A 13007-nucleotide genomic window follows, 5' to 3' on the forward strand; every position below is an offset into this window, starting at 1 on the left:
ACACACACACACATGCACAAACACACACGCAATAATGTTATAAACACTGAATATTTTAGTTTTTCATAACATTTTATTGCATAAAAATGTAAAGTCAGTCATTTCTTTTACACCTACATGTCGTCATTTCTTCACAATCATGCTGTCAAAAATTGCACAATGTATTAGAAAAAAGCTTCATGAAATATAACATCAGGCTGTAACTACACTTCTGTTCTCAAAGACAGTTAAAGTACATATATATATATATTTAGATATTTATATCCATCTAGATATACTTTTAAACATTTGTATGTTTTAATAAGAGCTCAGTAAAAGTCATGTTCACGGCACGAACATGTGGACAACATGGACAGAAGTTTGGGACAAACCTGTTTTCATCAGTTTGAACACACAAAAAAATATTCGTGATTTCTTCTTTTTTAGTTCACATTTAAATAAATCTGCAACAAGAAAAACACGAGGCTGATCTCTATAATTTCACATTAGTTTGTACTTCAGGGAAACAAACGTAGATAAGTGCAGGCACTAAACCTGAGCACTGCTGTGGTTGCTGATTACGAGCCTGTAATCTCAGGAAAATGGGACTAAGAATATTCATGGGAATTACATTTTCAGTTTTTTCTTTTTTCAGAAATGCTAATAATCCCGACCCTGGATCAGATCAGATGCTGTCTAATTACGCCGGCCTGTTAGCACACGGAGTCAGAAGGCCAAACACGCCCTGGTCCCACCTTTGTAAACACGTCATCTCAAAGCATAAACTCGTTAACTACAAACAACTTTGATTAAATTCAGTTTTGGACGATGAACTGATATTTTGGTTCAGATTGCACAGTTTTAACCGCAGCACTTTAAATTATAAATAAATGATGCCCCCCCGAGTTGTAATCTAATCCTCTCTTTTAGAAATCTGCTCAAATTTATATATACTTGTAACACAAATTCATAAAGTGAATCTCACAGCACAAGGACGATTATTTTCCAGGGTTGTGCGCACATCCAGTCCTGCTGCCTGTCTTACATTTGAAAAACAAATATTGGTCTCCCAATCTGTGTGACTTAAAATTCAAGTCAAAATTGTGCAGCCACAGACATCCACGTGTTCAGGTGTGGGTTCGAGTCTCAGACTTTACAGCCAATCCAATCGTGCAGCTGCTCCGTTTCCCTCTTGGTTTGGAGGACTTCCACTCGTATCCATCCACGGGCGACTGTGGTTAGTGACCAAAGCAGCCACGCAGTGTCACCCTTAAGCACTTATCCAACCATCCAGGCGGGACACATTTTCCTCTAGCGACTGAAGGTCAAAGGGGTTACTGAATGGTCTCTAGGCCGGTATGACTGAGACCCCGTCAATCACCTGACACCAGATTATTATCTGAACCGATCTTAGACTGGGTGAAAGATTTTACAGCCGACTCCAGAGCAGACACGCTTCTATTTTTCACCCATTGTCTTAAGACAGACTGTAAAATACTCAAGTCAGTCTATTGCAGCGCTGAAGCCACTTTGACACTGGTTGAGACGTTTGACCCGTCGGCTCTGACCCTGAAACCAAATTGTGTAGCCCTGCACCTGACCTTCAGTTTGGTGCTTATTTCACGCAGACTCTATTGATTCATTTCTGAATTTTTGCAGCCAATCAGGTTTGAGTTCAGCACTAATTTATACCCATAGAAAGACCAAATTAATTCCTATAACAGCCACACACCCAGTTCAGATTCCAGCTGATCTTCCTGAGATAACAAACATCTTTAAAAAGCAACCACTGTCAGCATCAGCCTCCAAACGCTCAAATCATCTTTAGGTCCCAATTCTCAGTCTAAGAAACGGCTTCAAATCCCACAGTTTCCACAATAATAAACCACAACTTCTCCTCCCACTGGGATAATCACACATGACAATATCACAAACTGGCGTGGAAGACCGGCGACCCACTTCACTTTCACCTCTGAATACAAAACCTAGTACAAACACAACTTGTTCACCAGACTCAGTTTGTCAAAATCAATCCATAAAAACATTATCAAAGGCGTCACCTACAGACAGCACCATCATACACGTAGAACTGCGATACTAGATTCACACATAGAAACGAACACGAGCACACGGACAGCAGTGCGAGTTTAGAAACGGGTTCAGTGCGCAGACGCTCACAGCTCAGCGTAAGACTCGAGTCTCAACGACGGATCTGTGAGACGACTGCAACACATCAAACAGCTCACACAAAACAACACAAATATAAATGTAGACACTTTTTAAAAAAATGTATCAAAGTAAACGGTTTCATTTTTAGTTTTTTAAATGCAGTACGTTAAAACTGTGTCTATGACGTGAAATTATTACATATTAAGGCAAAATTAAGAAACTAAAGTCTGAGTTTATGTTATGAGCTAATAATGAGTAACTGGTTTTGTCTTACTGGGGTAACGCCGGGAGTTACACTTTTAATATATCATAATATTATGAAATCCAATACACTGAGGAGCTGAAGCATGTCATGACAAAAAACTAAACTAAGAAAATATTTTACAAATTATTTTTAAATCAAAATCTTTGAAAGTGAGAAACTTCAAAATGCAAAAATATTCATGCCTCTCTTAAAGAAGCTGATTAAAGATCATCAGTCGGTTCTTCGCTGGTACTGAAGCTCAATTTACTTACAAGAGAAATTAAAACTGACGAGAATCAAGTTTGTGTGATCAGGGTTAAAACAGACAAAAGCAGGAACAGAGGAATCGAACACGTCGACAGATAAAGTCAAAACTATGAGACGGCAAATTTGTGACACATTAAAAAAAATAAATTAAAAAATAGAAAAACATAAAAAACTTTCTGTGGGAAATCATAAGAGTGTAACATTAAAGAGCAAAAGTTTAACACTGAAAGGTAAAATAAAGTAACTAGTAATGTAGCATACTCGCATACAAGTCAGGATTACATTAATATGAGTTTTTCCCATTATTGTTTCCAAAGTTTAGAAAATAGGTAAAGTTGTTGTGTTTGAGCAGACGTTACGTTTGTAGCTTCAGCTCTTTAACATCTGTGTGTTTGTGCAGCTCCACAAATATGCTTTCAGCTTATTTTGGACTTATATCCTTGTCAACGTACACTTCACTGCCTGCAGAGTAAAAAACACAGATAAAGGAACATTTGGACATTTTTAGACATCTGTTAGCTTAAAAGCTACTTCAGGCCGTCCCCCTCACTCAGAGCGGCCCTCCACGCTCGATTTGATCAAGTACCATGATCGTCTTCTATTACATATAGATTTTAAAATAAATCAAATATACTCATTTTACAATTTAAATATATTTTCCTAACCCAAAAATCTTAATTTTGTTTATACTTTTCTGAGGTATCCATACTGCGTAACGACGACGTACTTTTGTAGGTTTTTAGCTGCTGAAGTACTTCTGATGAAGACATCAGTGTGCTCAACAGTGCCTTTGGCCAAGGCTGTAAACTCAGTTTTTTTCTACATTTGGATCTGTGTGATGTCACAGAGAGGGGCAGCCAATCAAAGAACGTCGTGTCAAAAGGGGGTGGGGCTAAAACAGCTTGTATCAGAGAGAGGAGGAACTGAGATGGTGCATAAGATAAAGAAGAGTTATTATGAACTCTGAATCATGCAAAGCTAATGTAACACCATAAAAACATGGTGATGGAAATAAACAGAGCAGTAATGAATCCAGGACCGAGCGTTACTGCAGACCGCTACATCTTCCATTAACGCCACGCTGGCTTGTGCTAACTCTGCAGTCTTTACCTGGGCCGTGTGGATTCAGCACAGGCTGAAATAAACCCAACGATCCTGTGAAGCTGTGGCTGTGATTGGACGTTTAGCCGTCTCGATGAAACTCAAACACATTTTAAAATCATCAAAACAAAGAAAGCTTTGAGAAAACGTCACGTTTGGCTGATCCTTCCAGCAGCTCGGTGGATTGTCTGCTTCAGCGTCTATCGTGACCGATGCTCCGTTTTACCATAAAAATAAATGCTGCAAACCTGTGGGCGGAGCTTCAAGAAGTGATCTTTCTTCCTTGGCATCCTCGTTACTCCAGCCGCTCACACTGAAACAGTGTTTTTATGACTATATTCAACAGTTTTGACGTTAGAACACGAACAACTACAAACAGCGGAGATCTGGGCGTTGGAAAAATTGTCATATAAAAGCTGTTTGTTGTTTTAACTGTCCTGCGGCGTCTTCTTCTCTAGCAGGGTTCAATTTTCAGATGGCAGTACACCAAAAACAGCTAAAGAACACAGAGTTCTTTAAATGAAAGGTTAGGAGGAGTGGTCCAATGTTGGAGGTCACCAGTAGACGATTTCACATATTTGTGGGAGGGGAAGCAGGATGGAGGAGGCCTACTGCTGGTCCCGGCTGCTGAGGAAGTCTGCGGAGGATCTGTGTGTTTCTGCTTCAGTCCTGTGAGAAGATAACTCGGGCGCTCTGGCATTCTCCTCTCTGACTCCTGCAGAAACACAGACGATGCAGCACTCAGGCCATCACCACATTAAAGAGCATCACGGAGGCGACGCGGCGAACGAGAGAAAACAGCTTTTTGCCTAAAGTGGACGTCAGACTGCGAGGATGCACCAAAACAACATCTTCCTCAACACGTGCATGCAAACCTCAATGAACCGAAGCCACGCTGTAAAGACGAGCGTGCTCCGCACCCACGTGGCCGACTGCAGTGACACACGGCTCGTTGCTGCCGCTGGCTGAGGCTTCGTGTTTAGGATATTTGACGACGCGGCGAATGCGTCACACACACCGCGCTGTTCATCTGTGTTTTTATGAGTTTTCATGACGCCCAGATTTGTAAAAACCACAGAAATGAAAGAAGGCTGCACGAGTGCATACCTGCCCCCCCCTCAGTGCGGGGGCTGCTCTCCAGGTCGGCAGAGGGCGGCTGGGCCGCGGAGGCCGGAGGAGGGGGTGACGGGTAATCGGGCGGAGTCTCGTTCTCGTCTCCCGATAGGCTCCTGGGGACACCTGTTACCATGGTGCCGGAGAGGCTGACGGGTCGCTTAGCGATGGGCAGCTTCCTCTCTGGGAGACCAAACAGGTTTTGTTAAAGAGACAGTACAACAATCACGTGCTCATGCAGCTCCTCCTGCTCCGCCCTTTCACCGTTTCTCCTCTTTCTGTCGCGACTGAAATGAAAACTGGTTTTTGGTCTGTTTCACCTTTTTCTTTTTTTTTAAGTCACATCAGCACACGTTTTGTTTTTGTTGGTCTATGATAGTTTGGGTCTGTGGCTGCAGCTGCTCAGTGTTTCCTGTTACTGACATCGTTAGGAGAATGTAACGATGTAAATGTTGGTCTCTGTGGGTGTGACTGAAGAACGCCTCTAATGTAAGAACGCTACAGGGAGGCGGAGCATCGTTATTACTAAGCAGCAGTTTAACACGCAGCGTCCTGAAGGCTGCGCCGCGGCACGTTTGTTACTCAGCGATTTAAAGAGACGCCGCCTCACTTTTCTTTTGTCCTTTGTACTGCTGAGACTTCTTCCTCTGTCTGGATGCTGCTGACTGCAGGTCTCTGGAGCCTGAAACAAACAAAAAAACACACCAGTTTACCCGTCCTTGTCACCACGGAAACTACAGATCAGGTGGGACTTACCCGCGTTAACAGCCGGAGGCTGCAGCTGGTAGCCGGTCAGCTGACACCAGCCCACCGGGTACAGGTCGGGCGACTCGCAGTCCACCCACTGGTCGTACTCGTCCTCCCAGCCATCGAAGTGTATCCGTAGCAACCGGTGGACGATGCGCGTGACGGTGGCGACGCAGACGAGCCGCGGCTCCATGAGGTCGACGGCCTCCAGCTTCATACCGGGGCGGAACCCGTGGTTGGGGACGTCCTGATGGAGGACACGGACATGACGCGGCCGTTAACACGTGGGCGTTTCTTTGTTTCTAGTCGCTGTTTCGGTTCATTTGCCAAGAAAAACAAACTAAAAAGGCAAAATTGAAACTTTCACTCGGTTCCCTCCACACAAACAAACCCTGCAGTCCTAAAATACTCAGAAATATAAACGTTAGATATGCAAAGTCTTCATGCAGAAAAATTACCAAACTGCTTTTTATTCAAACTGTTTATAATTCTGTGCATCAGCAACATGGAAACGTCTGTTTGCTGTGAGTTAAAGTTACAGATGACAGCCTGCGTGCAGTGAGAAGCTGAGCGGACACAAACCTCTGATCAGCTCACATCAGTGTCAGACCTGCTGCAGACGGCGTTTTTGGGACAGATTTGTTTTCATTCAAACAACAATAAACGCATCAGACACCAACCTGGTGCGTGTTCTGTTGCTGGACCTCCAATTCTTTCTTTAATGATATCTTTGGTTAATTTACCTTCCATATATTTAACTAGAGTCACCTCTACGATGACGATGGTCTGCTGTAAGTGAGTGTAGACGATGAAGCTCCGCCTCTAACCACCGAGCCAAAAAACACTTCATGCGCTCTGGACTGAGCCGTGACATCGTCCTGGGAGTCTAATAATTTTAGTTCAACATGTCTGCTCTATGTTTCTACATCTACTCCCAGAGCTGCTCAGACTGCATTAAGTCATCATGCTGATGAATCACTGCTGACTTCAGCCCATTTGAGCCTCACCCTGTTGAACAGGTTCACCGGTGCAGCCACAGACTTGCTCTCCTTCAGATATTCAAACCATCTGAAGGGCAGACTGGAGTAACCTGGACACACAAAGACAGGATCAGTTTGATCACAGTGCACACTACAGGGCAGTTTCAACAACACGACCACAGCTCCGTGAAAGCTGCGACGCTTTGAGAATGGAGTGAACTCCCCAAAGAACAAAACACGTTTTCAAATGTTTCCTGAGACATAAATATGACCAAAAAAAACACGGTTCTGCAAATATCTTCAGAATAATGCTCAAAGTTCCTCACTATGCTGCGGCACCAGTCTGCCCGTCGATCTCCGGCTCCCATCACTCGTGAACAAGACCCCGAGACACTTAAACTCCTGCACTTGGGAGGAGTTTCAGGGTCTCGTCCCTGACCCGGAGTGGGCACTCCACCCTTCACAACATCGTATCATTAAAAGGGAGAATCTGGAGGGATCTGTGTGCAGGGACGAGGCTGGAAATGAGGCTGGGGCAGCGTTAACGACAGCTGCAGGTTAAAGCTGCTCCCACAGCTGCGTGCCGTTGCCTTTCAAAGGCACTCCTACCTCTAGGCGGCGTCAGCTCGATGTTGTTAATCTCACAGAAGCCAGCGGGGAAGATGGAGGGAGACGTGGAGTGATAGCAGAACCAGTCCGAGCCATCGGCCGCCTCCGAGCCGTCTATGCCGATCATCAGGTACCCGTCTGCCAGGACCTGAGGAGGAGGCGACAGGTTAGATGGAGCTGGAGGGCGGAGCAGCCGGTTCAGAGTGAGCGCTCGCTATTACCTTCCTCACTGTGGCCACGCAGATTGCAGACAGATTCAGAGGGTCAATGGCCTCCAGCTTCATCCCATCTTCGAACCAGCGGCCGCTCTGATCCACTTCCTTCACCTTCAGGAAAAACAGGATAAATCTCATTCCTGTTCCTCCAAGCTGCAGGACAATCGTTCATCTCTGGTTCTCCTCCACAGCGTCTTTGTCCCATCGCCCTCCCCTCAACCCAAGGTCACCGCAGACGGACGACCCCCAAGCCTGGTTCCTCCTTCCTTTTAAAAGGCAGTTTTTCCTTCCCACTGTCGCCAAAGCGCTCGCTCATGTGACGTTATCTTATAGTGGTTTTTCCTCTTCTCTCTGTGTTATTGAGCAGCTGCAGGCGACTGTTCTTCTTATTTGGTGCTAAATAAATAAAACTGAATTGAATACATCAGTAACATCATTATTACTTAGATAACCATGACTGTTAGTGAAACATCACTGTGTCACACAGTTAGCACTGTAGGAAATATGCTGAGTGGGCGTGACTCATAGAATCGCCAACAGTGGACGAAAACCCTTCAGGAAATATTTTGAATGAAATAAAAGACCTTCTGACTTATAATTAGAAACATGTTAAAATTAAAAAGCCTACATAAATGCAAAATTGATATAAATTGATTTTATGTCCATGAGGAGCCAAACTCCACAGGTGGGACCAGATTACAATCAGGTAACTCAGGTGTCAGCGGATGTAGCAAAGCCAGAGGCGACGTCGGGTGAAGCTCACTTTGGCAAACAGCTGTCCAGGTGCGTCCATCTGACCGTCCAATTTCTTCGACACATCTGGGAACAATCACACAGTACATGTTCTTCATCCTCATGTTACACGCTGGCTTAAATTCACTGTTTTCTACATGGAGTCTGGTGGCCTGGGATCGAATCACCTGACCCACCGGATCGTTTGAAGCGGTGTCCAATGGATCGAGACCATCCGATGCTGTGGATCAGAGGGCTGTACATGTGACACCAGAAGTCGTCGGTCCCATCGTCGCACTCCTCGTACACGAGCCGGAGACGACCGCCGATCACCTGCGACGACGCAAACGTCAGGATAACATTCACGCAAATAATACTAATAAACTGGATAAGCAGAAGAGAACGGATGGATAGATCAACAGCTGTATCAGAGGCGGTGGGTGGAGCACCTCAGGGCTCCGTCACTGGTCTACTGATTTATTCCTTTAGATGTTATTTGTTTTGAGAAACTACACAAATGTACGATTAAAATGCGCTGCTGAGCCTCTGGTCCTGCAGCTTTGAGTGTTTCCAGGTAATTTGACATAAAAAGTTATTTAAAATACACAAATACTCATAAACAACGACTCTGGCAAAGAGACATTTGATCTGCCGCCCAGAGATGCTTAGTTTACTGTGACTCACCTGTTCCACCAGAGCCACTCGAGTCCGGCACAGGTGAGTCTTATCCACCACCTCCACCCTCATCTGTTTCTTGAAGGGGAACTGCATGCTCTCCTGCACCTGAACAGACACCTGAGTTCAAACTCAGTTTCAGGACGAAGGTTATTTAAAAAATGGATTACGTGCGTTTTCTACGTCACCTTGGAGGCGAAGTCTGGCGGCAGAGTTTTGGAGCCCGTGAGTCTCTTGATCAGGAACGTTTTCCAGTTGGAGAAGCGGTGCAGGATGGCTGAGAACACACACACACACAGATATAAGTTTACAGCCTAAAAAGAAGTCTATTTGTTCCTGTGAACCTGATTACTCAGGACTGTGAAACTGATCTGAGGTCTGAGGACAAATCTGCAGACAGGAAGTGACCCTTACACTGAGGGGGGACCAGAGGTTTCCCTCCAGCAGCACACCAGCCCACCGGGTGGATGTCTGGCACGCACAGATTCAACCAGAAGTCTCGTGTAGAGTCGCAGTCGAAGCCCTCGTATCTCAGCAAAGCCTTAAAACCTGCACGTGCACGCGCACACACACACACACACACACACACACACACACACACACACACACACACACACAAATTAGTTTCATCACCCAGATGGTTCAAACTCTGCAGGAGCCCAACAAATATTTCCATCTCATCTGAACAAAATGCAAACTCAAGATTTACGTTAAATTAAGGTCAATTTAATGTTATGTTAGAGCACAGGTGTCAAACTCTGGCCCGCGGGCCAAATTTGGCCCGCAGCCTAATTACATTTGGCCCATGAAGCCATACCAAATGACTATTAGAGCTGGCCTACTGGTATCATACAGCTAATATATATTGTTTAGTATGAAAACTTTGCTTGTTCCATATTCAGTTTTTAGCAAAACTTGTTTGAGTCCATAAGAAAAGATTCATTCTCATATCTGGAGGAATAAATATATTTCAATAAATATTAACGTTAGCCCGCGACTTGGTTCCAGTTTTGAATTTTGGCCCACTGTGTGTTTGAGTTTGACACCCCTGTGATAGAGTGTGTGTGTGTGTACATGTGTACCAGCCAGTTTGATGATGCCAGCGATCCAGTAAACCTTCATGGGCAGCCCGCTGTCAGTGTTCGGCACCTCGACCCGGATGCCTTCGCTGATGCCTCCCCACGACTTTCCCATCGGGACCTGACAAACACACAAAAATAAAATTAACGAAACATCCGACCGCACGCACGGCGCCAGTTTCTTATTCCCGAGGTCTGAGATCGACCCCGAGCGAGACACACGTCCTGTTTTACAGCTCAAACAAATTCACACAAACTCTGAAGTAAGCAGCGGCGAGGTCGTCTGAGCTGGTTTCCTGTCTGTCGATTCAAAGGTAAGACGCACAACATCATCTGCGTACGTGACACGCTTCACGAGAGCCCTGGTGATCCAAGCGTGAATCAGTGAAAACTGCGCAGCGTTAAAGCTGCAATGTTTGACCTTTGACCTCGTGTTTGAATCTCACAAACGCTGGTGACTCTGTAGTCAGGGGGAGGAGCTTCTTTCTGATGATTAACGCAGTGAACTCGTTTCGTCGTGCTAGTATCGACTGAACACTGTTCACAGGGAGCTTCATCATAACGGTGAGAAGGACTCTGCTTGTACCCACATGTTGGAAACAGCTAACCGGCGCTCCCATTACATCTCCGTCTCCAAGGTAACGACCCCAGTCGAACAACTCCATGGACACTGCGAAGAAAACAGAAGGCGTGATGTGCAAAGAGAAACCTGACACGTTCATCAAGAAGAGCTCAGTGGCACAACGGCAGGAAAGATTCAACTCCTCTGAGAACTGATGCAGAGCAGAGTTTAAAAATCAGCTCGTATTTATTACTCTTTGAGAAGAGCGACCGCTTCGTTCTCATTTCCTGCCGTACGTGCTCGGTGCGTGTGCACTCGTCAGACACGCCGAACCCTCATGTTGAAACTGTTTTTTCTCATCATGGATCAGTATGATGTCACATGGAGCAGACAGAAGCCCCACCCACCTGCTCTTCAAATACTTTGCAGCCAATCAAAAGAAAGTTATTTTAAAGGGGGAGGGACTAGAAGATGAGCCACACCTACAATCTGACCGTGTTTGTGTTCAACATGTAACCGATGAGAAAGTCGATTTCAGTCCCAGCGTGGACGTGTCGGCGCTGCTGAACTCACCGCTCTTCTTGACCCCGCCCTGCTGGTTGGCCTGCTGCTGAGCGTAGGCGGCGAGTTTGGTCATCAGAGGCTGCTTCTGCAGAACCTTGGCTTTCTTGGTAGGAGGCTTTCCCTGACAAACACAGACACACGGAGCCCGTCACACCTAACATCAGAAAAGTTCAAGGCAAAGTGTTCCTACACCCCCGTTACCTGCAGCCTGGCGAGGATGCTGGCCTTCTTGGAGTTGGATGAGTAGCTCCTGGAGCACGAGACGCTGCAGAAACGTTTGGTTTTGCTGTAGAAGGCGTCTCTGACGCCGACCATGCCGCACATCTCACAGGTCGCTGAGGAGAGCAGAGAGAGAGCAACTGAGGACGCAGATCGACCGACTCAGAAAACCAGGTCCTGATTCTAGACGTGAACTGACCCATGCCGGCCTTCCCGTCGGGGTACGTGTACACCTGACCGTTGGTCTTGATGAGCGTCAGTGAAGAGGAGGGGTTTAGCTGAGTAACCCCTCCTCCTAACTCTTCGTCCTCGCTGTCCTCGGGACTAGAGGCGCCGCTCCCCCCGCTGGACTCGGTGCTGCAGCTGCTCCGGTCCTCATCCAGACCGTCCAGCATTCCGAACGAGTCCCGCCGCTTCCGGGACTGACGCTCCACCTGAGGACGGAAGACAGTCTAAAGTCACAAAGACCCCCAAAAAGCCATTGACCCCATTAAAACTGTATTTAATCCACAGAAACACAATTGTAACCACAAATATTTTATTAAATGTTCTCAGGTTGTAACAACAAAGATCTGTGAAGGTCATGAATATTGTTCCTTCTCTGGTCCATCCTCTGACCTCTACCCATCATCACGTCGCAGCAGTGGGTTTGGAGCTCCTGCAGCGCTGCAGCACAGAGAGGCTGACTGACAGCACAAAGACAGAAGCCACAACACCGGGTCACCTCCAGGATTCCCCTCACTTCCGCTCACTCTGAGCCCCGACTGCGGGGTTAAACCTGTGCACCCCCCTCCCCATCTGCCAGCATTAAATTCGGCGGCATTAAATTTGTGCAGCACTGCAGTCTGCTCCTGGAAAAGCCGTTTTTCGGTGCTGATCCACGGTGACGCTCCGCGCTCTGAATGTACGAGTATGTAGCGGGAAAAAGCAAAACGATAAACACGTTTACTTTTTATTTAACTAAAACGTGTTTACCGGAATACATGCATGCCGAATTAAAAAACATGTTGTCAGGTTTATGAAACTTTTATAGACAACATCCAGTCCAATGTTTGTCTTTGGAAACAAGCAGCAAAACTAATACCGAAGGACTTTCAAAGGAGATCTGACACGAGATTTTGGCCATAACAGGTAAAGTGAATATAAATCTACGTTTTGGCCGGTTACATAACTACTCCAGTCTTTATATAGCTACAGAATTAAACTCTGAGTTGACCTTGTTACCAACTGATGAAATTTATCTTGCGTTTGAACATGTGTTTCTGTCAATGAACGAAAGTATCTTAAATTTAACGATTTCTCAATGGAGTTTTGCTTTAACACTCAGTCCGCGGTCGCTTTTAAGCAGTCCCTAAATCAAGCATTAAAAATGAAGGAAGACCCGCTTCCGGGCGGCTCGGGGGAGCCCCGGGACTCACCAGGTCTCTGGGGTTTTCCATCAGGTGGGGTCGTGAAAGGACTACGCTCTCTGACAGCAGAACCCGCAGGAGCAATCATTAAAGACCAGCGGCAGACATGTCAACAAAACACCAACTGCTTCGCTGCGCAGGCGCTCGACAGGCTGACGCTGATTGGCTGAGGCTCCTGCTTCGTGTTATTTAATAAGAAATGATGAGTCCTCCAGGGACCCCTGCTGGTCTGACGGTGAAGCGCCAATAATGAGATAAATACGAACAGGTAAAACAAACAAAGTGTAGAAATAAACGGAACCAGGCTCAGGGAGGGGCGGGGCCATCTGCTGTGATTGGTTGG

The 13007-nt window shown here is 46.0% G+C and overlaps 1 protein-coding gene across 2 annotated transcripts; it reads right to left on the reverse strand.

Moving 5' to 3' along the window:
• Positions 1-64: 64 nt before the first annotated feature.
• LOC102204821 (MBT domain-containing protein 1-like) lies at positions 65-12809 on the reverse strand. Of its 2 annotated transcripts, none has more exons than XM_013914542.1 (18): positions 12674-12809; positions 11455-11689; positions 11238-11371; positions 11046-11157; positions 10501-10580; positions 9914-10031; positions 9246-9380; positions 9020-9108; positions 8841-8933; positions 8354-8489; positions 8188-8243; positions 7431-7535; positions 7210-7357; positions 6628-6710; positions 5630-5867; positions 5484-5555; positions 4868-5056; positions 65-4475 (listed from the first exon to the last, which is right to left on the reverse strand). In XM_013914542.1, exons 1-18 carry the CDS (start codon positions 12692-12694, stop codon positions 4369-4371), a joined length of 2151 nt encoding a protein of 716 aa, XP_013769996.1. In that variant the 5' UTR covers positions 12695-12809; the 3' UTR covers positions 65-4368. The 2 variants fall into 2 exon arrangements, with proteins under 2 accessions (XP_013769996.1, XP_013769995.1); XM_013914541.1 differs by having other exon boundaries at positions 8841-8939.
• Between the last annotated feature and the right edge of the window lie 198 nt (positions 12810-13007).

Source organism: Pundamilia nyererei, unplaced genomic scaffold (assembly GCF_000239375.1).
Source record: "Pundamilia nyererei isolate P.nyererei 1_Seehausen unplaced genomic scaffold, PunNye1.0 scaffold00202, whole genome shotgun sequence".
Classification (NCBI taxonomy): domain Eukaryota; kingdom Metazoa; phylum Chordata; class Actinopteri; order Cichliformes; family Cichlidae; genus Pundamilia; species Pundamilia nyererei.